At 36.8% G+C, this 26,007-nt stretch overlaps 1 protein-coding gene across 2 annotated transcripts in view; it reads left to right on the top strand.

Annotated features, from left to right (window-relative positions):
- Window positions 1–23,147, top strand: part of KITLG (KIT ligand) — a 55,998-nt gene extending 32,851 nt beyond the window's left edge. The window contains exons 3-10 of one of the 2 annotated variants that reach the window (XM_005519410.3): window positions 1,760–1,822; window positions 6,268–6,447; window positions 8,259–8,421; window positions 9,287–9,382; window positions 15,858–15,967; window positions 16,476–16,552; window positions 17,972–18,056; window positions 19,236–23,147. In XM_005519410.3, coding sequence (XP_005519467.1) covers window positions 1,760–1,822; window positions 6,268–6,447; window positions 8,259–8,421; window positions 9,287–9,382; window positions 15,858–15,967; window positions 16,476–16,552; window positions 17,972–18,011 — 729 coding nt within the window. In that variant the 3' untranslated portion in view covers window positions 18,012–18,056; window positions 19,236–23,147. The remainder of the gene's footprint in view (window positions 1–1,759; window positions 1,823–6,267; window positions 6,448–8,258; window positions 8,422–9,286; window positions 9,383–15,857; window positions 15,968–16,475; window positions 16,553–17,971; window positions 18,057–19,235) is intronic. The other variant, XM_014249085.2, reaches the window with a different exon arrangement.
- Window positions 23,148–26,007: the final 2,860 nt, after the last annotated feature.

Genomic DNA, 26,007 nt, shown 5'->3' on the forward strand with positions numbered 1-26,007 from the left:
TGCAGCCATTGCTAAGTGTGGAATCCCTCTAGAGTGAGTAAGGGAAACTTTTCACATAGAGTAGCATCTTCACTATCTGTGCTGCTTGAAGTGCTGCTAATCCTACCTCTCCAGGCATGCAAAGGAAGCTAGAAAAAAAGTGGAAAACTTATTGGTATGCCACGATGCTGTGATGTTTTAAAGAAAGGAATAATAGACAAAAAATTTACAGGAGGATTTAGAATAAATCTGATGCTCTAAAGAATTTAGATATTTTGAAATTTTTTGAAATAATTTGAAATATTTTTCAGTATTTATAGCATCTTGAATCAAAATGACAGATAAATAGAAATTAATATAGAGATTTTTTGTGGCACTTCTGCTTTAGGAATGTGTAGGTATAAAAATAAAAGAAGAATAAAAGAAGAAACAAAACTGATTTGTGTGAGGGAATTTTTAAGGATCATTTATATATCATTTATATAGTAACTGTTCTAAAGCAGGAGAAAGATAGATGTCATTGAGCTGAAAAATTGTATCTTAACCCACATAAATTAAAAAATGTTTGGAATTCACTTGTGTTTGGCTGTGTATAAGAATTACCCTTGATCATTTCTAGAACCACAACGTTTTTAAATAACTGGTTTAATTTTTAATTGAAACAAAATTTTAATTAAGAAACAAAACATTATGTTTTGCCAAACAAAATACTACCTAAAAACTGCTCAAGGGGAAAAGAAATCCCTGTGCTGGTTGCTATAGCAGCAGAATCAAAAGCAGCCATAACAGAATGATCTTTAACCTGAAGCAGACATGCTTTCCCACCAAAGGAGCTACATCTGTGCATATTGTTTTTGACTATGTGTATTTCAAACCGAGATCAGAAATATCAATTGATGCTTTCATTGATAGAAAATAGGTTTACTGTATCATTAAGCCTCATATTGTAGCTAAATCTTTTGGAAAAATACTTCAAAAGGCTGTGGATTTGTGGCAGTCCAGTGACGGTTGGACTGTTCATCTCCCAATTCAGCACATTCCCCAGATGTTCAACCATGTCTCACAGTAGTGTTGGATTGCATCTGTGGCAGATTGTGTAGTATAATCCAGTGGGAACCCTTCTTCCACTCCTTGCCTTTGCTGCAGCACACTTCATGCTCACCCACATCTGCAAAGTTGCAGCCTGTGTGTGGAAGCTCTCCTTTGCCCCAGGACACTGCTCAGATATAATGATGTTGCTCATCATTAGTAAGAAGCACAATTCCAAAGCTGAAGTTGTGCTCAAGTGTTTTTCTGACCTGGTATATAACTAAGCACAAGACAGGCAAATATTTAGGTTCAGATGCGTGTTGAAGTTGGATGTCGAAGGAAAAAGGGTCCTCTTCTGGGTCCTCTACTGTCTACAGTAGAAGTTGTCATGTAAACACTTCAAGGCATTAAAGGATGGAAGGGCAGTGGAGTTTCTGCAGTAATAAAAAACATCAGATCACTTTTCTCAACTCATTGTTCACTTTAATTCTGCTGGGAAGCAGTAGCATTGAACATGATCAGATCAGATCTGAGCATGTTACAGAGCTGTGGAAAGATGGTTCACTTGTGGGCAAATAAGTGTCAATGGCAGTTCCACAGTAAAGTGTGTAAGTAACCATTTTTGCCTGAAACTGGTAAATTACTGAAAATTAGCATTGAATGTTTGGTAGATTTTGTTGAATACAGTAATGGAAATAAAGTCTTACTTTGTGTAGTAAGTAATAACATTTTTATTATCTGTTTATTTTAGGTTGGAAATCTCCCAAATGATTATCTGATAACCCTTAAATATGTCCCGAAGATGGATAGTCTGGTATGTACAACCACTTCAAGTTAATCCCAATAAAATAGCCCACTGTAACCAGTGGTGGCTGTAACATTTTGTACCTAGTCCTATATCTTGGCAAGTTACTGTTAAATAATGTTTATTTCACTTTTCATATGGTTCCCAAGTATTTATTCAAAAGAAATGTAGAGAGATTCCTGCAGTCCCTTAAAACATTTTAATTGCAGGAATTCTAGAAAAAAGTTTCTTCATATTAAATTTTTTAACTTTTTTTTCTAGGAAAAGTCAAATTTTCATTGTGCTATTATTTTGTCAGTATTATTTAATTGTATCAATTGAAAAAATACTGTTTTCTTAAAGAAATAGGTTCTCTGTAATTGTATTTTGGAAGTAGAAGTCCTTCCTGTTTCAGCTGATGGAAATGCCATTAGAGCACAACAAATACTAAGTAGCCAGTAAAGAGAACCTCAAATTCAGCAAATGTTAGCATCACTAACTAAACAAACCAGTAGGATTTCAAACATGCTTTGTGTTATTCTTTCTATATAATCCCATATTTAATACATAGTGATACTTTCAAATAAACATTATTTATACACTTTAAAATTTTATAATATTTTTATTTAAAACTCATTATTTTATTGCTCAATCTACTAAATATTTTTTGTTTTTCCTCAATTTAACAAAAGAAAATTTGAAATTATGTACTGAAAGGTTGGTTGTTGCATACATTGCAATAAAAATTAGAAAAGGGAAGAAGGTGAAAGTACAAATTATGCTGAATACTGTGTTGTTTTAAGGCAAGGAAAAAAGTAAGAACATTATGATTTTGTCAGTTAAACTGAACAATACTGTGCCTGTATTAGAATTAATCATTGTATACATACATCAGTAGCTGAAAATTATCTGCTAGTTGTAAGAAGCTATTTTTGTGTCTGTACAAAGTTTTCACTGTAAGAATCCAATTTGTATGTGATACACATATAAAAATGCATCCTACCCTACAACAAAGTGGCAAATCTAGCAACATTCCCTATTGATATTGGAAATTGATGCCAAAAGCAACATTCAGTCCTGAAAAACAAGAAGATGGCAGGAGGAAAAGGAGGCTGCAGGATAGTGAAAGGCCCTGAGTTGTGAGGTTATGAAGGGTTATGTCAGATGTAGACGTGTTTTTAAGAGTTTTGCTGGAAGCTTGAGGCTTTTACTAAAACTTAGAGTACTTTGGAAAACCCAGTTTAAAGTTGTTTCTTTAGACAGGAAAACTCTGCAGAACAAATGCTATGGAAGTGAGGTACTAGATCCTTTATAAATAAATATAATGGAAAATGTTCCATTTCTTATAATAGCCAATATTTAGAGAAAAAGGAAGCAAGACTGGCTGCCACCGTTCCCTGAATGCTGGGCAGGGAATTTGAAATTCACTTATCTTGGTGTCTGGTGTGATGATATTCACATCTGTGGAGGACAGCTGTAGCCTGAGTGCTGCTTCCCCAGCTTCCAGCCCATTCCAGCTGTTGAGCTGGATTGAGGCTGTTCCCTACACTGCTCTCTTGGGGTGTTGGCAGATGAAGAAGGCCAGGGAACCTGCTTGAGCAATGAGTCTTGTTTGTTCTCACTCTTGCCTCTCTCCATGGTTCAGTGTTGATTGCCAGTATGCAGGTTCTTTTCCATTCTATGTCATCTTGGTGCATCATATCCAGAAATTTAGATCTAGTCTACATTTACAACAAGCAGCCAAGAAATAAAAAGGAAGAAGTTCGGAGCTGAGATTTCCGTGTTCCCTTTGCACAGCACTTTCAGTCACAGTAATGGCAGGTGCAGCTCTTGGCCACATGCCTTCACAGGAGGAAGTATTCAGCAGTATTCAGATTCCACTTTGCCAAATTCCTCTCTGGGAATTTCAGGTTGTGTTATGCATACCACAGCAAGGCTTGCTGAATAAGTAGGCTTTTCTTTGGTCCATGCAAGCTGGGAAATCCATGGCTTTGCCTAAAGTAAATGGTCTTTGCTCAACTCTGACGGGTTTGAAATGGTGCTCTGCAATTTTTTTCAATAGATTACAATCTTCAGTGCGTGCTTAATAAAGTGGGAAGTGTACCCAAGGTAGCAAGTCCCAAATGTAGATAAGTAAAGGTAGGAAGGCAGGGTGAATGCAAAGCAGTGTAGTGCATGTAACAAGAACAGACTGACCCATCCATTAAACAGAAGGGTTATTGCATTATGCACTAGCTCAAGGCAACTGAGTGGCTTTAAAAGTCTTGTATAGAGTGAACTGTGTAGTTGAACCTGAAGGTTAAAAGGCAGAGCTGACAGCAAAGGGCTGAATTCAGAGGAAGAGATAACATTCAAACTTTTACATAGATGTAGAAAGTAAAAGCCAAATGAGAAGTACGAGGGAAATCCCGTTTGCAGTTGGCCTAAAATGTAAATCTTGGTCAGAGTTTACACAAAATATCAGAGTTAAACGTCAATTTCTCCTTACAAATAATGCCATATTTTTCAATTAGAGCAGTTTTATCCCCATGTTTGGTAGGTATTGACATAGCAAGTGCTTGCACAGCTTGACATTTCTGAAAAGAGAACTTAGAGCTTTTGTGAAATACAGCTTTGTAGGTCAGAGCAGTTCAGTAGAGGAGACTCCCACACGCATGCTAAACCGCAGGAGCAACAAAATAGACTCCCTGCTGGAATTGCCAAATGCTCACTAGGAGAAGCAGCAAGCTTATGCTAGTCCCTGCCAGAGGAGAATGCTCATCCACAAAACCTCAAAGGAAAAGGTTTTGGAGGTTTCCAGTTCAGGGAAGCACAGTAGTTCTGGGTCAGTGTTCCTACTCAAAAGCAGAGGAAAGAAAAATGCATTGCCTGTCTCATGGGGGTGGTGGGACATGGCACAATATACACTGCTTGAACAGAATATGTTTCTTTCTCTGATTTATTTGTTTCTGCCTCCCCCCTCAACTTGTTGTCCTGGAAGGAAAAACGTGAAGCAGACTCAAGCCAAATAAGCCAAATGCTATCCATTTTTCTTTCTGTTTCCTTCTTTTTTAAGTCATTGTTGAGGTAATTACAAAAGGTTATATCACAGACTTGCCACAGGTTATCATTTTGTGAGAGAGTTGTACACAGAAGTGGAAATTCAGGTGGAGCTGAATAATGTATTTACATTTGGTTCTCTAAGCCTGGAAGCCTAATAGATTAGTCTTCAAAAATGTGAAGTGTATTTTTTCTTGTCAGAAACATTTACACATCAAAGCAGAACAACACCTGTGGATTTTTTTTTTTATTTTTAATAAAGAATCTTTAAGGATTTAATAAAGAAAATGCAGATTGGTTGAAAAAATTGAGTAAAATGAGATTAAGCCTCAAAGTGTGTACATTGCCAAACATTTGCTGTGTATTGCAGAAGGTGGATTCAGTGGGTGCTGCCTATCCACTGGGCAGCAATTGGAAACTGGTTTAGTGATACTTAGGGCTTGTTGGGCCAAGATCTTTGTATCTGGAAGGCTCTAATGAGACATTTTCAATATTGGAAAAATAATGTCGTGTATGGAATAAATTCTCATAACCTTTGCCGTTAAAAATTTATCTTTTATTGGGAAGGTACAAGTTGCAGTTCTGACTAATGAGTTACCTGTACTTTTGCTGATCATACTAAATTAGGGATTTTCCTGGGCTGGGTGACTTTTTTCTCTATTTGACTACTGTTATATATATCTAAGTAAAAGAAGTTAATGACTTCCTCTAAGACTGCAAGATGAATTACCAGGTTTCAGTCATGTGAGTCATGTACAAACTTTGCCCACAAACTAATTGCATAGGTGTTAGTGTACAGTGGCAGGCTGTGCAGAACACTTTTGTTATCAAAGACTCAGGAAGAAGAAAGGTTTTTAGAACCAGAAACTGTTCCCAGTGATGGCATTTAGTGAAAAAGCTGAAGATAAGGAATTAACCCATCTAACTAGTCTAAAGGTGGATAAAAGCACACAGGGATTTCATGCAAAATTTTTATGAAAACCCTCCTGATAAGAAATTTAAATTAAGGATCTTTGGGGTTAACTGTGTCATGTAAGGTAACAACAATAAATGAAAACTGATATTTAAAGAATTGTTTAGGCAGTAAGAGTTTATAAGAAAATAAGTAGCTTAATGAAAGCATGGACTATGGTTCATAGTAACATGTTCCAGGGCTCAAATGCTCAACACAATCACACTTGGCATTTATTGAGAATTTAATCAAGGGATGGCTTTTGACAACCATAAATATGTCAGTATCAGTGAAAACAGAAATATTACCAAAAGGACTGAAAAGGAAACTGGCCACAGTAAAGAAGAATTGTACTTTATACTTTTGAGACAGTTTAAATTGGAAAAAACAGTCTAATTTACTTTTGCACATTGAGATGTTTAACTAGTTTTTACAAATGTCTGATATTTAATATACATCAATTTTTCTTTTTATCCTCTGTCAGCCTAATCACTGTTGGTTGCATTTGATGGTGCCTGAATTTTCGAGGAGTCTGCATAATCTTCTCCAGAAATTTTCAGATATTCCAGATATGTCGGATGTTTTAAGCAACTATTCAATCATCAACAATCTCACAAGGATAATTAATGATCTTATGGCATGCCTTGCTTTTGATAAAAATAAGGTAATCTTATACAGAGTTTCAGCTTTTGTAGCAGATATTTATTTTTTTACTTTCTGTTACACAATATTCAGTAATAGTTCAGAAATATCCAAGGCTTTATTAGATTTGTTTTCATTTCTATTACCATGCATATGAAATACTGCTTTGTTTAGAAATGCACTGTTTCAAAGAAAAATGGCTTACAAGGAATTACAGTATCTACAGTGACCTGTATGCAGTTATTTAAAGTCAGAAATGCAGCAATCTTCTTTAAGATCATTCATTCATTCTGGTCTTTTTAGAACCAGCAGAAATCTTCCTTGTGTATTTTGCTAGTGATCTTAATGTAAATTTAAAGATGATGTAGTTGAAGTTATTAATATACCCTTAGTATGTACCACAGTGTGTGAAAGCTTCTCCGTGGTTTAATTAACTCTTTTATACAAAGGCACAGCAAAGACCAGAGGCTTTTGGTCCATTTCCTCGTGTTTCTGGATTCTGCTAGCTGCTGGAAGGATTCTCACTCAAGAGATGTCTGATTCTCTGTGCAGGCAGGGAAGAGGGGAATAAATTAATTTTCTAGTTATTCAGATCTGACCAGTAATTAAATCAGTACCAGTAATTAAAAATAAGTTCTGTAGTGGAAAGTTTTGTCTCACTGAATAAAACAGGTAAAATCCACTATGTTCTTTATAGCAAGTATTTTATCTTCATATACAGTTATTTTTATTAGCTAAGTCCTTAGTTGTTGTAATTGCACCTTTTCAACAGCCAGAATAAATCAAATGAGCTAAAACACTCAGGTGCATTTAGAATGAAATAAACTTGGAAGCTCACCATGTATTTGCATTGCATTGTTGTGAGTATTTAGATATTCCCTAAATCCATTTCAAACTGAATTATCTCCAATCTTCAGTGTATATATATATTTTTTTTTCTTTTCTATTTCAGTCCTGATGATTCAAAGCACTCATCTGGGATGTGGTTGGGGAAGAGGAATTTTATTTTGTAGAATGGAAAAGTAAATATCCTGTAATTCAGCAAAACAGCTAGCTATTGATTTCCTTAGAGAATAATGATCTTAAGTCTAGTACTCTCAGCATCAAACATAAAATAACTTTGGAGCCAAAACCAGGAGGTTTTCTGTAGGACATACTTAGACCATGTTCTAACCACTGTCCTCCTTCTTGGGAGTACAGAGTAACCCCAGGCCAAACTTGACTTGCTGACATAAAAAAAAAAAAGAAGAAAACCATCAATCAACATGGATCTCAATCATGTTGTTTAGTCTGGCATAACAAACCTGTCTGTTAGACCTCAGAGTGACTGGGCTTCCTTGTTTGTAGTGGCTCTTATTTTTAGGTGCGTTATCAGGGATCTCAGCCTGTTTCTGAGCAGTGGTGTATCCCAGCTATTGTATTCTCTTCCCCATTCTCTTAATGACAATGCCAGTGATTGTTGTGTTCATGACTTCAGATTAGAAGACTCGTGAAACTTTCCAAAGTAATGTGAAACCAAGGGTGGTTTTGTTAATGAGGAGAATTTTAAAGGTCTCTTGGTTTTCAGTATAGGATGGGAAACTTTCTTTCATTCCTTAGCAATTTTGCAACACTGTATTAATAATTCATTTCTATTTGCAAAGCTAATTTGAAATCCTCGGATCAGAAGGCTTGTATGTTTTATGAAGATTTTATACAGCTAATCTGGTTGTCTGCAGGTTAAAAATTTAAACGATTTTGTATCATCTTTGGATATTTTTATCATTTGTTGAGGTGTCAAAATGAGCATCTCCCTTGACCTTCTTTCAAGCAGAATTCTATATTTTACTCTAGGATTTTGTAAAAGAAAATGGTCACCTTTATGAAGAAGGTCACTTCATTCCTGAGGACTTTTTTAGGCACTTTAATAGTACCATTGAGGTCTACAAAGAGTCTGCAGACAGATTGGATAAGAATGACTGCATTCTGCCTTCAACAGTAGGAACACCAGAAAATGGTAAGAGGGGTGTCTTTTTGGGGAGCAGAATCTAGGCAGATATAAATGTGTGATTTTCCTTGGATTTCAGGGATGCTAAGGATCTGATACCATGCCTCCATGCCACCTTTTTACTGCAAATTAAAGTAACTACTGACACTGAAGGTTATGTTTCTGTTCTGGTGCCATCACTCTTAGATACATCATTTCTCAGCATAATCAAAATAACCTTGCATTATGCTGCTCTGTTTCTATTCATCCAAGATATATCCTGAATTGTCTTTTTTACATTGTTCTTCTTATCTTCTCTTAATGCTTTAGTTTTATAAAGTGGTAAAAGAGCTTAAGATTGCACAGCTGAAAGGAGAGGAAGTTAAGACAAGCTGTAAAGTGCAGCAGCCTCAAGTCACGTTCAATTTCATCCCATTTTTCCTGAACAGGGCAATGTTTACTTCATTAAAAAATGTTAACGAGCTCAGGTCAAGCTCCTGCAGCTCTTCCTTATCCTTTCATATAAATGGAGGGTTTATATTACCTTTTCTTTTACTCTCTCTAGTGACAGATACTAGCTTTTTAATTAGGGCAATGTGTCCAGTTGTAGAGTTACATCAGTAGTAACTAGAAGCAGATCAGTGCCATAACCTAAGAACTTGTAAGCAGCAACTGCTTTTCTAGATTAGCTATTCAGCAGCAGCTCAGCATAATAAAATAAATAAAACTCCTAATAAAACTTCCTTTTTTAGCTTAATCCACTTTATGAACCATCCTACGGCCAGCTTTTAAAACAGCTCCATAGCCACATCACAATAGTCCAGTACCCACCATCTTATATAGAGGGAACTGTATTTTAAATTTCATAATTCTGACACATTCATTTTCTATTTAGATTCCAGAGTCGCTGTCACAAAAACATTTTTGTTTCCTCCTGTTGCTGCCAGCTCTCTTAGGAATGACAGCATTGGCAGTAGCACTAACAGTAACAGTAAGTACAAGTGATTGAATATATGTCTCCATTTTGTTCTGGTAGCTGGTTGTGAGAGCTCAGAGGAAAAGAATGTCATTAATTGTGCAAATTAATGGGAAGTTACATGTTCCTGATGGTGTACCATGTGTTTCTCAGCTGTCATACTGAAATGCAATGAACTTATCTAATCAAAATGTAGAGATGCTATCGAGTTACAATTATGTGACAGCTCTCTACAACTTGGAGAGGTCAGGCCTCTTCGTTTTGGCTGTCATGAGGTCTCACTAGTCATATGGCCTCAGCAAATTTGGCCAGACACCTCATTTTAACTCTCAGAAAATGAAGTTGCTCCAAGTGAACAGAATAGCTATCCTAGATCGGATGAGGGTTCTCACGTGAACAAAGAGGATACCTGTACATTGCATCCCAAGCTTTGCCCCAGCCCTGAGGACAGTCCCTGGGTTAGTTGCAGTAGGGCCACCTCCACAGTCAGCATGCTTTTGTTTGGGGTCAATGATAAAGGCAGTACCCTTCTGGCAGGCTGTAACCTTCTCTCTGGCATACTCATGTCCATCTTTCTCATCTGTCTTGGTCACTGTGCTACATGGCCACTCTCTGATAAGAGAACAGAACGGTGGCTGTCAGAGCCTCAACATTGCCTTGCACGAGGTCAGAAAGGGTACAGGAATCTGAAGTGGAAGGAAACAGTGAAGTTTCAGGGCTTTTAGTGACATCATGTACAACAAGGTGAACACTATCTGGAGCTTCCCATGTGAACAAGAGGGGAAATGGTGATCAAAGTTTAACCTTGTTGCTTCCTTGTTCCTGTTTCCCAGACACGTCAAGATGACAATGTGCATCTAGCTCTCTTTACTATTTCCCCTTTCACTTCACAAACATCTGTTTTATCTGAATGTGTGATGATGAAGTATGTGACTGGTACTCCCTGTGCTTAAGGAAACGTGCAGAGGGGCAGCCTGATGTTGTCTAGAGGTCACAATGGTAGCTCCTGATGGTGACATAGTTGCTACTAGGCCTGAGTTTTTTCTCATGCTCCTTCTCTTTGGAATGTATAATCTAGTTACCCTCTGGGCTTTTAGCACCATACATGCTACCTTGTAGTTGGCTGACAACTGCTATCAAATTTGAATCCCTTCTTGATTGCTTTCTAATTAAGAGTAAGTCTTAAGTCATCATAGCCCAGAACCCTCAGAAGGAATTAAAAAAAACCCTCCACTCCTGGCTGCCAGGCTGAGTCTTTGGAAAAAAGACAGTGCCGTAGATTCTTTGCCAGGAAGTCACAGAGATGTCTGCAAATAACCTGATGAGCCCAGGGCCAACTCTGAAGCACTAGGAAGGGGTTAAAGAATGCATACTTGTCTCTATCTCTCAGGTCTGAACATGTGATAATTTTTTGCTGTCATTACTAGAGGAAAAATATTCAGTCACAGCCTGAAGCAATGGTAATGAATCAAGAAGCCAAAAGAGAGACAGATTACAGGAACAGTTCAGATGAAAGGAGTTTGACCAAGTACAGTAACGGGAGGGGTGCTGGGCAGTTCACTGGAGTGTGGCACCTATGTCTGTACTGTGGAGGAGAGTGCTGAAGCAGGATTATTAATCTTGTTTTATAATTGGAACTGATAATCAGGTCGTAAAAAAAGCCTAATTAAAATAATTCAGTAAATTGCTTGGCTACCATATGCTGTACAGGTGTGTTTTAACTGATTATCATTCTCTTAAGCAATTTATTGGAAAATTGGATATCAGTTAACAGCCTTATTTAGAAATGACATGAGGTCTGCATGTCTGGCTGCATCTGGGGACAGTTTGAACACATAATCAGATTAAATTACATTAATTTGGATGCTGACTGGTTACATTGTAGTTACTCCTTTAGAGGTTTTTTGCAGGGAGGGAGCTGTGGAATCTTTATTGACATCACTATTTTATTCCCTGAAATGGCCTTTAGTGCCAATCTTAGTTTTATCTTGACTTTATTGCTGAGGAAATTTTGGTTTAAGCTACTCCTTACCTTCTTGGAAGGAACAACAGTGAATAAACCTTAGTACTTCCCCTTTGAAGACTCCCCAGCACAGCATTCCCCTAGCTTTAGTACTGTTCTCATAAAAGAACCACTAGATTCAAATTTCAAAAAGGAAAACCTTGAGAAGAGGGGAAGCCTGAAAAAAAGCATATTCAGACACAAACTACAGTATTTTTTTTTAATTAATCCTTTAATTTTAAACAGTTTTGTGTTATTTTTCAGTTTAATAGTTTCTAGGGCATTTAGAAGCATTCAGTGTTTGCAAAAGAACCCCTCTAGATTAGTATATTTTGAAACTATTAATGAAGTCTATGTAGTCAGATGACTTGAACTGCCCCAATTCTGAATTTAAGTTAGACAAACCTGAAGTGCATAATCTAATAAAATAATGTGTGAAATATTTATCACAGAAATTGTATGTAAATGAGCTAAGTTATGGATTTTTATTTTTGCTACTTTTGTTGAGTCAGATTTCATGACTCCATTTTTCTTACACAACAAAAAAATTAAACTACAATGAAAGAATAAAATCTCAACTAAATATACACAAAAAGTCTTAGCCCAGCTAAATGAAAAATAGAACAATTATGCTATTCTAATTGGTTTTTGAATGGTAATTGTCCTTTTTTTTCATTCTTGTAATATTGAATGTAGACTTGTAACATGTTTCCACTTCATCTTTCCCCCATAAAATTCTCAAAAGACCACTGCTACCATCCCAAATTTATTTGGACTGGTTTGGTTTTTCCTCTATATGATACCTGACTGTAGTCCACTGAAGCTGTTAAAGTTCCAGTCTTGCTCCTGTTTCTCTGGATGATTATATCACACATAATCTAGAGAATGTAGATGAGATGGTTCCTATGTAAAGAAGAAGTGTCAGCATAAGAAGTCTTGAGTCCTAATCTCTTCGTTCAGTGGTTGAACCCATCAAATGAATTTCATGTTGCTCTGATCAAAGCTTGAACTTACCAGCTGTGACTAAAACTTCTTCAGCTGAATGCCATAATGTTCTTCATAATTTCATGAAGAGTTCAGTGTTGCCTCCTTCCATTTTTGTCTGTAATTTCCTCATAATAATTTAGCCCTATTATTTAGTACTGAGTAGCTCAAAGAACATGTAAACACAGAGATGTCTTTAACTGTTTTTAGGAAGAAGGTCTCCTTTTTTAATTAAGAAAAAAATACCATAGTTTAATTCAGTAATTGCACAACAATTTGAAAATGTTCACTCATGGCTTAATGCAATTGGTGCTGCCTTCTGTGTCTTTGTTCCTCTGTTCCAAATTAATAGCTAATGGAAAACCCTAATGAAAAGGTGAGAGCTGCTGTGCATTTTTACAGATAAGATCTTGTGGTAATTGTGTTGGAACTGAGCAGAGGTAAACTGAAAATTCCTTTGAGATATTTATGGCAAAAAAAAAAAAAAATAAGCCAGTGCTTTCAATCATAATCACACATGGCTCAAGGTAGGAAGCAGCTCAATAATTTCATTGTGTAGCTGAGTGGCTTTTAATGTAAAAATATTTTGTTTACAGCTTAACATCCCAATGTCCATGAAGACTATACATAAATCAGCATCAAATGAGCTCACTTCCTTACGGAATCTTCCACAAGATGTCTGGCCTGTGTTCACTCCCCTTTTTCACTCTTCCGGATAGAGTCAGCAGTTCCTTTGGCATTGCCCAAAGAGTTCATAAAATTATTGGTACACCTGGTTCCTGCTGTTCCTTATCCTGCGCTGCCTTTACAACTGATGGGAATCAGAATCTTTCTGTGTAGATCCAAAGTTTCTAACAGAGGAAAAGGTTCCTGTGGTAGCCAGCTTTCTTTCCTTCTCTCCCTATTCTTCATTAAGACACAAGTCCCTGAGAGGTCCAGACTGAAAATTCTTCAGCCTGTTCTGTTATAAATTTTAATAAAAATAAAAGGCGCATGAAGAAACCTGCCATGACTCATTTCATTCTACCCAGATCTTTCAAGAGAATTTTTTCTGGACTTGAAAGTGAAATTAAGTAATCTGTTGCTTGCTTTTTAAGGGTTACTCAACTTCCAAGTTAATTCATACACTGCCAGGTTTTGGAAAAAAAAATAACTCTGTGGTGATTTTTAAAATGTAAGGAGACTAAGGAGAGTGTCACAGTGGGACTGTATTTAGGCTCAGTCCCTGGATTGCATGTCCCCACAAAGAAAGATAATTATAAATTCCTTTCAGTTTTCCATAGATGATGAAGAAATCATCTGCATTGGAGATAACTTCAGAAATCATATTTTTCCAGTTTTAGATACCTCATTGTAAAGGGGTCTCTTCTGTTGTCTTAAATTGCATGAGTTTGTGAAAAATGCTGTTAAAAACAAAGGTACAGATTTATCACTGATTACCCTGCATACAGAACATTTCTCTAGTATTTCATGTAAAAACCAGCATGCTTGCCATGACATGCTGCCCAGCACTGCAGAGGTAGGCAGAGGGTTTTTGAAGTTTTTGAACTCTAACCTCTACCATAACATGTTATCAAACACATTCTGCTCTACATGACCTGAAGAGTCTTTCCTTTGATTTTTATTTCACTTTTTAATTTTTTTTCTGAAGTCTGCAGGGTGAAATCCAGAAAACATGGCTATCCCTATATGATTTACATAATTTAGTTGTAAAGCTCAGCAGTCTCTCGCTGAGAAGAATGGCATTAGGCAAATGAGGATTGCTTTTTACCTGCATAGAGCACAAGAGCAATATCGGAATTTTCTTCTGAGAATACAATTCAGATAAACAACAGGAGAGCATTTTTGGAGTTGGTCAGGCTGGCTCCACCCACTCGAGTTTGCCCAGTTTTCGTGATGATCAGTTCTGCAAGCAAACATCCACTGTGCCTAATCTGGGACAGAAAGTTAGAAAGGTTATGCCCCCCCAGTTAATGTCTGCTCTTGGCTTTAATGTCTGAGCAGACAGAGGCAGACTAATCAGTAGCCTCTCTTTTTCAGCTGATGTTCACCTTTGTAGAATTTTGTCTGCTATCTTTCCCTTCTGTAGACAGATTTCTTTCACGGTAAGCTAGCATTGGTTCTGCTTGACTGATGTTTCCTTTTAGTGTGCCAAATCTACCAGATATAAGTGCAACTCAAGCCGCTACAGTCAGAACCTAGGCTTTGTAAACAGTGTTTGAGGCACAGAGATATATGTAGTATATGTAAGATATAGACTTTATGTTGTCTTTTTATTTCTACCTACATTGAGCCTAGAAAACACAGCTGAATTTCTGAGATAAAAAGAATATTTTTCTAAAACTTGAACTAATTTAACAAGAAAATCTGAGAGTTGAAAATGAATCTCTAGTTCATTATAAGAGCACTCCTTTCTAAACCAAATTATTTTCTTGAAGGCTGTTTAATAATGTACTAAACACGTATTGTTTGACCCAGTACATCATCCTGTATGTGCTTAGACATTTACTGTTTGCATGAGCCACACATTTTGAGTGCTGTCAGTTCATTTTCATTTCTGTGTATCCAATCACGTACACTTTTCCAGTGGTTACAGTTTGGTTCTTTTCCTGTAATCTGTCAGTGCACCCACCATTGGAGCTGCAGACACCCAATTTGAAATGAACCAAAACTGGGTGGACAATGTCTAAAATACTAGTCTCCTGAGGTTCACTTTGCATTTCAGAAGGAGGGTCCCCAGGTGACTCTGTAGGACTTTCCACATCCTGCTCTTGATGAAATAACTGAAGGGCCAGATTTTAGTTTCAGCATGCTTGCAGGTCCCAGTGAGGGGAATGGAATTGTTCATTTACATAAAATAATAGGATTTGTGCTCTTCTGTACAAAACGTTAAAAGCCATCAAGAAATACTTATAAACAAATAAGACACGGTTTTTAATTTAACACGGTTAAACCTCAAGGTACAAGGGTTTGATTTTGCTGAAGTCAGCAGTAACTTTCCAGGAAGCTTTAGAAGTGATCGGGCTTATTCTGTTAAATTAACTTCTCTTGAGAGCTCTCATGTTAGTCATTGATTAGGGGCAAGGCAAAGTGCCTGCAGTCAGTGGGAGATCTCTGATGGAACTAATGCAAATTCACGAATTAACATATATTCTTTTCCAAATAGTTTCTTTGTGTTTCAAAGACTTTCAAAAATTAAGAAATACAAAACTTTGAAGTGTGGGAAAGAGATAATTCTCTACAAATGGTAAAAAGAGAATTGGTGTTGGTACTTTTCATCACTGTTTTTTCAGAAGTAGGTGGAGCGTCCTTGTGGTCAAAAATTTCCTGTAAGATTTTGTATGACGTGCATCTCATGTACATTGCACTTTGAAGTATCTGTTCTGCTACTTAAGATGCTGTTATGTAGGTGGTGCATGAAAATGCTCTTGCTAATAGTGTTGCCATGAAGACAGTTTTCTGCTATAAATCTGTCTTCACTAATGAGAGTATCTTTAATTACAGAAGAAGTACTTGGCTTCATTAGCAGCTCCAGCCTGCAAGGGATCAGCATAGCTCTGACATCATTGCTGTCTCTCCTTATTGGCTTTATTTTGGGAGCCATATACTGGAAGGTAAGAGATACTACATATAATTGTTTACATAGTGATGCTACATTGCTTAGCTGTGGGGAGGTGGGAATAAGAGAACCATTCTGTATTTGAAAGCAAAAGATCCCTTTTGATCTTCACTTAACTGTGAATTGCAGATGTAAATCTGTGTTTCAAATTCTTGAATTCCACCATCAAAGAGCAACTCCTTCCTTATCAGAATGATCGCTCTGTAATTGGAAACAAAAATCGTGAGATTCACCCCATTTTCCATTTCTCCTATTGTATATTGAGAAAGGATTTTTTTTGCTTTTGGCTGCTATGCCCCTGCCTACAATATAAAAGCTTCAACAGCAAAATTTATATCAGTAGTAGATGTATGTTAGAGGACAAGATTTGGCCTACATTTTGGAAGATGACTTTGATATTGAAAACTGAAGCAAATGAAAACATATAACTGTTTAGTTACTAAAGAAAGCTTTAGAATATTTATAGTTTTACAATATTTATATTTAGTGCATTTTCTTCCTAGAAAATACATCCCAAATCCAGACCAGAAAGTGATGAAACTACACAGTGTCATGACTATCAAGAGGAAAATGAGATAAGGTATATTTTTTCACTTAAAATTTGTATTTACAGATGTAATTTTATCTCTGAGAACTACTTCCTGTTTAGCTCTGTGACAAACACAAAAAAAGCCCCAAACATTATTGGGACAGCCCAAACAAGCTCTTGCTGCAGAGATAAAATATGTGCTTAGAGTGTTCCCTTTAAAGGATTTTCTGGTTTAAACATAGAAATTGATATGGAGGATAGTTCTGCATACAGCATTTTATTATGGGGACATTATTTTGTCTGTCTTTATTTCCACTGTGAGAAAGTATTGCTGAGACCTATAGGGAAAGGAGCAAATTAAAGTAAATGTTGTTATTTGCTCTGTGGTGTAAAGCTAGGTCAAAATTATGGAAATAAATAGAAAGCAATGTCTTTCTGGTTGTGCTCCTAAAGACTTTTAAATACCTCTTACAATAACATTTTTTAAGTTAACTTTTTTTACATTCCCCAGGGTACTATGTTTCAATGCTAATTCAATTCGTTCAAATGCTAATAACTTCTTAAGGTCATCCTGAAATGACTCACAGCTCTCTTCCTACTTATACATTCATTTATCTGATTTTTAAAGAGAAAAAGTTCTCAGCCAATCAAATATACCTCAGAAATAACAGTTCAAGGCTTTGAAGTTCCTTGGACATGACTTGGGCGAGGAATTCTGTGAAATCCAGCAAATGACTTAGGGAAATTTTAAGTAAAAGTAGTCTATGCTAAAGCATTTTGAGAGTATTGTTTGACTTCGTATTTCATGATGTTTGGTCAGATTTTAACTATTTTAGACTTAGGGAAAGATCTGATGCAGGTGGCAGAAGGACATGTCCTGTAGTGTTCTCACACTGAGTGAAATGCCTGGTGCTGCCCATTGGTGAAGGGACAAATAGGCAAGGTTTTGATCTAGCAGTTTTGTCAATGGAGCTGAAATTTTCAGTGTTTAAGCTTGCTAAAATAATCAATTCTTTAAACAAATTTACTTCATATACAGTATATAGAATAGATGACTGTGTATTCATTTCACCAAGCATATTAGTTGCTACAAATAGCTCATTCTGGATGTCATCCTTATACATGTTATTGGTGTGAAATGGAACATACATCTTCCTTTCAACTTCACTTCACAGAAAATACAAAATTTTTTTCTATATGAAGAAAAGATGAAACAGTTAAATGCAGGAGATAGCCTTTGTGGAACTTGAAACAGATTGCATTCTCTATCTTCTTAAATGTATGGCATGTGTTTTGATGAATATTACAACATTCCCTGAGAAATGTTCATCTATAAGTAGGAAGAACTAATATCAAATATAAATTATAATTCCTTGGGTTCCCTTTTTATTTTAACTAATTTACAAACCCTTCTATTCTATTTCCCTGAAAGACTATAACTGCAGTAATAAAGTACCTTTTTGTTTCCAGTGTGTTGCAGCAAAAAGAAAAGGAACATCTACAAGTGTAGCTGTTGCTTTTTTCTCCCTCTACACTGTTACTGTTTCGTGTACTGGTAAGTTGGTGATGGTGAAAGTTTTACCATAGACTTAACTACTTTCAGCTGCTGCAATATAAAGTGATTCAGAGTCTGTTTTCAGGAAAAAAAGAAGTCTTGCTATCAGTAGGTGTCATTTGTGTATAATATCTTTAGCAGCTAATTTAATTAATTCTGTATCATTAATTTAGACCTCTGATTTTTAACTTGAATTCTTCAAAATTAAATTTACAAGGATTTCAGAATAAAGAACAGCTACTACTTCTCCTTTTCGGTGTTAGAGCTGATACAGAGAAGCCTTCAGCTATTACACTTCAGCTGTTGCAAAACAATGTAAACTAAAAAACACAATCTGCTAAAATTAGCAGGTGAGTGTAGGAGAGTATGCCAAGTAGAGCTGAGCTTTTATTAATTGTAGCTTAGTCAGCACATTTCTGTAGTCTCTGTAGTCTTATCAGATACATAAGTCTTGCTTTAGTACGGAAGAGGGAACAGCAAAGGTGAGTGAGGTTTCTCAGTCCCAGCTGTCCTCTACAGAGCAGCACTTCTCTGGCAAAATGCTTCTTGTTACAGAAACTGTGCTGTATTTAGCCCATGGCATCTATGTAAGTGTCTGGAAAATTCAGACAGCACTGAACTCTTTGTTTTTTATCATAAGTGGAAAGAGCAGGCCAAGAGCATAACAGACAATCTCAGTTTTGCAGTTCATCCTGTAGCAGTTTCTCTCAGGTATTCAATACGATTGCCTTAGCTACAGCTTGAGAGTTTTTTCAGTGTCCTTAAGTGCTTTGTTCTACCATATGCTCATTGAAAAGGAAAGTTGTCACTGCATGGGACACATTGTTCCATTTTTCCAAAGATTCTCAGTTTGGTTTGTCCAGATGACTTCAAAGGGAAGTTTGCTGCCAGAGATTGCCGATACCAAAATGCCCAAACATAGCAGTTCTGTAAAACCATGAGGGTTGTTCCATTACCATAGATGACATCAGTCAGCTTTTGCAGGCAAGTGTGTTCTTGGACCAGAAAAATACACCTTATAACATTTTTCTTTCTGAGTAAAGAAATCTCTATGCAAGTGTCATTAAATTTATTTCCAAAACTGTAAGGAAAAAGTATCTATGTTTTATCTCTGTGAAAAGCTCTACTGCTTAGTAATACAGAAAGGGACAAAATCAGAATTTCTTTTTTTCTCTTCAGGCAGGTAACAGTTCCATGTTCGCTTCATAAATGAAGCAGCTTTAAGCACATTCGTATTCCTTCTGGAGTGACAGACTGAGTCTGCATCTGTTGTTGCTGCCCATGACTCCATAGACATGATACAGAAATGAGGACAATTTGTGTTTGTTACTGTGAAACCAACACTGAATTGAATGATGACAAGAAGAGTGTGCACTTAGCAGGACTGTATCTTATGTGAATATCTACCTTGTGTGACATTTGAGGTTTTAAAATTGCATTAATACTTTCATCTGACTCTGGCAAACAAACTATGTCCTAAACAAAAAACGCATCTTTCAAATGCCTCCAACTGTGTGTAATCATTGCAAATCATAAATACCTTTGCATCCTTAATTTAAACTCTGTGTCCTTTACCTTAAATTGATGTCTTCAGATGAAGGTCTCTGAACTGACAGAAAATGCAGAAATGGATACAGATAACATACTCTTCAATATTGTATATAAAACTTGAAAGCAAAGTCATGCCATGAGCTCTTGTTCTAGACTTAGACTTATAAGGAGCTGTGTTCATGCCTGTCAAAGGCTGTGTGTACAGCGACACGTGGTCTCTACCGGGTGCCAGGTGGCTGGTTGCCCACCCCAGAAAGCCTCAAGAAATCTTCAGCGTTGGTGGTCTCTGTTCAGGAGAAGCAAATACTGGATGAACACAAAGTAAAAAGGAGGTGAATGTACTTCATGGAGCTTCGAAGAATTAAGAGTAACTGCTGGGTATGTGAACACTGGTGAAATTTCCAGTCTTGCTAAGGCAAAGAGTCTGAATTGCGTTCAAATGTCACAATAAAGACAAACCTGTGAAATGCATTTTAAATTCTGAAGATGCATGCCATTGATACCTTGTCTTTAAATGTATAGCATAGAAAACCTGAAAGATCCTGAGAGTGTATTTAGCTTTTACTTACATCAGCTGTAATTAATGCTTGCATTGTGTTTTAAGTGATTAGTAAGCTTTAATATCCTGGCATTCTCCACTCTTGAAAGTTAATTCTTTTGAAACAAAAGAGAAAGGCTTTGTTTCCCACCTGTCTTCTGCATCTATTACTGTTACAGTATCCATGGAATATGAACAGGACTGATGTACAGATGTGCATTTTCAAGTAAATCCTAAAAATACCGTGGTAAAAGCTATAAGTGTAGTTGTGCATCTTTTCATATTCTCTCTTCCCAGATAATGAATATGAATTATTTACCTGTATTAGGGGTGGCAATTCAGAAGGGTAAAGGGTAGAGGCTCACATGAAGTGACAGACTGTCATCTGTTGTGATACTGACCAGGTCAGCAAGAGTTTTAGGTTAAATAACTTGAAAACTTAAAAAAAAAACCCAAAACCAAAAACAACCCTTTTACAGTTTTGCATAAAGTTGGAGTTCTCCTTAAAATGTATAGTTACTAAATTTTTTAAGAGTTCTTGTGAAAGTTTTAATCTTTTGCTCAATTTTCTGAGAAGCATGCATAAAAAGAATATGTCATACATATAATATATACATGTGTGTGTGTGTGTGTGTGTGTGTATGTATGTGTGTGTGTATTATTGGTAAAACTGTCTTTCATACTTACAAAAAGAAAAAAATCTCAGAAGCTTACCATACTCAATGATGTGGCATGTAACCACACTGCGTGGAATTGTGACCCTACTGCAATCAATGTTGAAATTTCTCATAAATTCACTGATGGAAGGATTTGATCATGTAGAATTTTTATTTATAGTCAGGCCCTTTTTGCACTTCATGTTTGTCAGAAAAGGGTCCTCAAGTCCTATTCAGCTGGTATAAATTATCATAGTTCCATTAAGGATAACTTTGGGGTTTATGTCACCTGAGCAACTTCTCTTAGACTGGATCAAAAGAAGCTTAGTGTCAGAATCAGACCTTCACATTTATTCTGAAGATGCTGAAGCACTCACCAGTTAATAACTAGGGTTGCTCATCACTTCTAAAAAGCAAGTACATTCCTCAAACAATGGAATTCCTCAGCTGAGTGTCCTTTGGCTCTGTGTAGTTCTTTACTCAAAAAGCCCCCAGACTCTGAGTTTCAAACTTATTTAAGAGTTACCCTAAAAGAAATGTCAGCATGACCTAACTGATGGAAATTTGCACCTTATTGGTAATGCAGAGAATAACTGTGTATTGGTTTTGACTGAATGGAAAACTATTCACAGTAAATGGAAGCGATTGTCCTTATACATTGTATGAAAACCTTAAATACTTCATACAACGTACTCTTGAGGCTAGCTTATGCATTTGAGGGTTTGGGATTTTTTTCTTAGATTCAGTAAAACCAAAATCTTGTATTTATTAATGTTCTTTTTGATAAAAAATGTTCATTTTTCTAAATGAATTCTTTCTAGAAAATCAAATAATAACAGATAATTTGGGTCATATTGGTGTGCCCCAAATTATACTTTGATATTCAAAAACACAATATTTTAGGCTTCTTAATCTTCAGCACTATAGAAAATATCAATTATGTATTGAAACATACAATAAACAAGAGCAAAAACATCTTAAAGTAAGTCACTTCCAAATAATGTCATACTTTAATCTCTTCTTTGGAGCAAGATAAATTTTAATTTATATGAGAACAACAAGAAAGCTCATGTATAAACTTCTGACTTTACATCACAAACATTGTTCTTTGAATGTGCTCGAAAGTCATATGACGCCTGGAGTAGCAGAACTGTTGTTGGACCACATGATTTTCCCATTCTGTGCCCTCCTTTTGAGAGATCTGAACAGAGGAGAGATCTGATTGGGTGTTCTCAAAGCAGAAGGAGACTTCTGGACAGCCGTGGATACACCAGATGGCATGGCACTTTGAAGTGGAATTGTGAATTTACTGGGAACTTTCTGTGCCCACTGAGGAGATCTTTACTTGGGACATCAGTGAGATTCTGAAAGACTACTGACTTGTGAGATATCTTTGAAATCAATGGAAATAGATTAAGGTACTCTTCAGCTGGAGATGGGGTGGCAGAAATAGACCTTTAATTGCTTCTCAACTTCTAAAGAAGTTTAATTTCTAAAGAGTGATCAGTTTTTCAGTCTTCTTTTTGGGTAGACAGAGCCCATGCATTAATACTGTTGGAAAATCAACACCCTCCCTCTTAAAATAAAATTGGGGAAAAAAGGGTTATATTTTTTTTATATAAAAGTCAACCAGATTTGGCTTTTGGATATCTGTGGTTTGGTGAGAAACATAACATTTTTAGGTTTCCTTTGAAATAGTTGAATTTGCATGCAATTACTAGTGGCCTTGTGAGAATAAAAAAGCAGATAGTCATACTGAGTAACTGTTCTACTTTAGATGTGTGTTTACTTGAATGAGTTAATGGTACTTGTTTCATCACAAGGTCATTTTATAAACAAGTGCTTTACTATGGAGTATCTGTAAAACCTGCACATTTTTTAGATTCTCATCTGCAGCAGCTCTGTTTTTTCTGTTGCTCTACATAATATGATGAAACTGTTCAGTACACAAAATAGAATTATTAAATTTAAAATTTAACTGTACTCATAAAATACTGATATTTTGAGTTAGATTTATATTTAAGAATTATCCAACATTTTTCAATTCAGGAATCTGTTTCAATTGTCTTAAATGCAGATTTACAGTAATGGTGTCAAGTTGCTATTTTGTTATCAAATTAATGGAACGCAGAAGCTTCAGACTCTTTAGTGATAAGACACAGACATTTACTGGTTGCATAATGGGCAGATTCATTTATTTTAATGTAAATGTCAGCACAGTTTTGCATAGTTACATTCTGACTGAAGGTAATCAACAGAGTTTATAAATTGTGATGTGTATGTACATATGTGTTCTCTTAAAGATAGATGTTTTCCCAGATCCCTTTTTATATCAGTTCAGATTTTGAATTTACATTATATACATATGCTTTATTGTTCTAAATAAAGATATTATGCACTGTCAAATAATTAGTATATTACATGTGTCAGTTAAGACATTTTTAAGTGTTGTAATCATCTGAAAGAATTCTCTGTCAGAACGTGTGCTATTTGATATAGACTCCATCACTTGATGCAGACATTTTGTATTGATGCACTTCTTTTGAAGTGAGGGGCATTTACCAGGATCTTTCAGCAGAAACCAGAGGTTATCCTGTAAGGATGGCATCTTTCCTGTAAGTTTTCAGCAGTTTACTGTGGTTTTTCCGTAAGAAGTCTGGAATGGGATGGTATGGGTTTGGGAGGAAAAAACCTGAGCTCCTCAAGGAGCTTTGGCACCTCTCCATTCCTGAGAGAGAATGAAAAGATGCCAGCTAAAAGAAGTAAACCTGCTGAGACTTTCAGCCTGCCTCAGAGAGAATTAATGAAGAAAGAGGAAGAAAGAGGGGAAGTTGCAGTGGGTAGATACAGGGGGATTTGTAAATAAGGATAAAGTACAAACAGGACTGATGAGGAAGAGTAGAGCAGGATTAATGGACTAGGACAGAGGGGAACAGGGGAGATGTCAGAATTTGGGGTATGGCTATGAATGAAAGCTGTGGCTGCTGATCTGAACACAGCCAGAAGCGCAGAGTTGATGGCTTGATGGAGCTGATGGAGCAGCCCTCCCTGATGGTGTAGCAGGAGTCATGCCCTGAGGAGCAGCACTGGAGGCTCAGGTGGGTCAGCAGTAGGATGGCACTCAATTCATCTAAGGCTACATGAGTACCATGTAGCTGCTGGGTTGGAAACAAGGATACTTCATGAGGAAGCTTCATTAATGCAACAAAACTCCAGTTTGACCTTGAAATTCAGGAGGCAGAAGTAACAGTAGGATACCAAGAAATGAGATGCAAGCACTCTTAGCTAACAAAACTTGCTGAAGTCAGGAGCTGGTAACTCAATCTGGTTCAATGTCCAGATGGAGATTGGTGGCGAGAGGTGTCCTTCAAAGGTCTGTATTGGGAAGGGTAATGCTTGATATCTTCATCACTGTCACAGAGAAAGGGATCAAGCACTGCTTTACCATGTTTACAGACAACACCAAGCTGACTGGTCCCAAATGTATGTCGAGCTGCATAAACAGGCAGTATGGCATGCTGCAGGTTGAGGGAGGTAACTCTGGCCCTCTGCTCTGCTCCACTCTGGTGAGACTCCACCTGAAGTATTGCATCCAGCTCTGGGGCCCCAGCAGAGCAGAGGCATGGACCTGCTGGAGAGGGTCCAGAAGAGGAACACAAAAATGGTTAGGGGGATGAAATATGTTTCCATGAAGAAAGGGTGAGAGAGTTGGGGCTATTTAGCTTGGAGAGGAGAAAGGTCTGGGGAGAGCTTATGGCAGCTTTCTAGTACTTAGAGGGGGTTTACAAGAAAGATGGTGAATTTTTAGGAGGAACTCTTGCAATAGGACAAAGAGCAATGGTTTTAAAGCAAAAGATAATAGATTCAGGCTAGATATAGAGAAGGAATTTTCTACAGTCAGAAAGGTGAAATACTGGAACAGGTTGTCCAGAGAGGTTTTCTGGAAACATTGAGGGTCAGGGTGAATAGAGTTCAGAGCAGCCTGATTGAGCTGAAGATGTCCCTGCTCATTTCAGGGAGGCTGTTCTAGATTGTCTCTAAAAGGCTTCTCCAACCCAAGCTAATGTAGAATTCTATGAATTGTAGCATATGCAGATGGAGTAAAGGGCAAGAGAGAAAGTCTGGGAAAATGTGCAGCTCTTCAGCCAAAGTGACACCACCATAATATTTTTGGTAGTCTGTTTTACAATATTTGGTGCTTTACATAGTGCTGACTAACTGCACAACACCACCACCACTGCTTAATCTGAACCCCGCAGACTTAAATGTGCTAAAAGATTGAGAGCAATATTTACCTTCAGTTTTCCAAGTTTAGTTTCTCAAAAACAATGAATATAAATATCTTGTTCAGTAGACAGACACAAAGACTATCTTTGTTCAAATCATGGACAGTGTTAATAATGACATTTTCCTACTTCTGTCATGCAGAAAAACAATGCTTATTATTATTATAAACAACTGTTTCTTAGTAGCAATACGTTTTAACAGCTTAACACTCCCATGAAATGACTGTATTTTAGATGAGCTGGATATATGCCCACTCCACATACACTCCATGTTACACTCCAGTATAATTTTATTCCATGCTAACAAATATGTGTTACTACATATATTTTGGCCCAAAGTTTCTGAATGATAATAGATATATTCACGTCTTAACAAGATGGGTTGTTTCAGGACTTCACACTACATTAACAGCTTATAGAACCATGTCCTTACTACTCTCAACGTAGCTTTTGATGATAAATTTTCTCCCAAAGTTCAAACGCTTTTAGAAGTTTCCCAATAGCTACAAAGAAGCATGTGCTAACACAATCAAGTTTTGTGTCATCACATACTTAAAGGGAATTATTATGTGCTGGTGCATAGTGGAAAATATGGTTGAATTAAGGCAGGCTGCCAAAATTGCGGAGAGTGTGGAAGGGAAGTTTAGACCTCTTTTTCTCACGCCATATCCCAAGGTAAGTTATTTCACCTAATTCACTATTTCACTTGGGAAAAATCCCAAATGCAATTATAGTTCCTCTGACTTGTAGCCACTTCTGCAAAATCCCTCCATAAGCAAGCAGGAACTAAAAATACAGATAATACTTTCTCCAGACAGACATGAGCCTTAGATTTCTGGCCAGTTACAAAATGTGGGGACAACTTTCATTCTCTTTTGGCAAGATATTTTCTTGAGCTCATGGAAAAATATTCAGCTGAG

Source organism: Pseudopodoces humilis, chromosome 5 (assembly GCF_049639895.1).
Source record: "Pseudopodoces humilis isolate 2021_Gansu_Grassland_sample_001 chromosome 5, ASM4963989v1, whole genome shotgun sequence".
Taxonomy (NCBI): Eukaryota; Metazoa; Chordata; class Aves; order Passeriformes; family Paridae; genus Pseudopodoces; species Pseudopodoces humilis.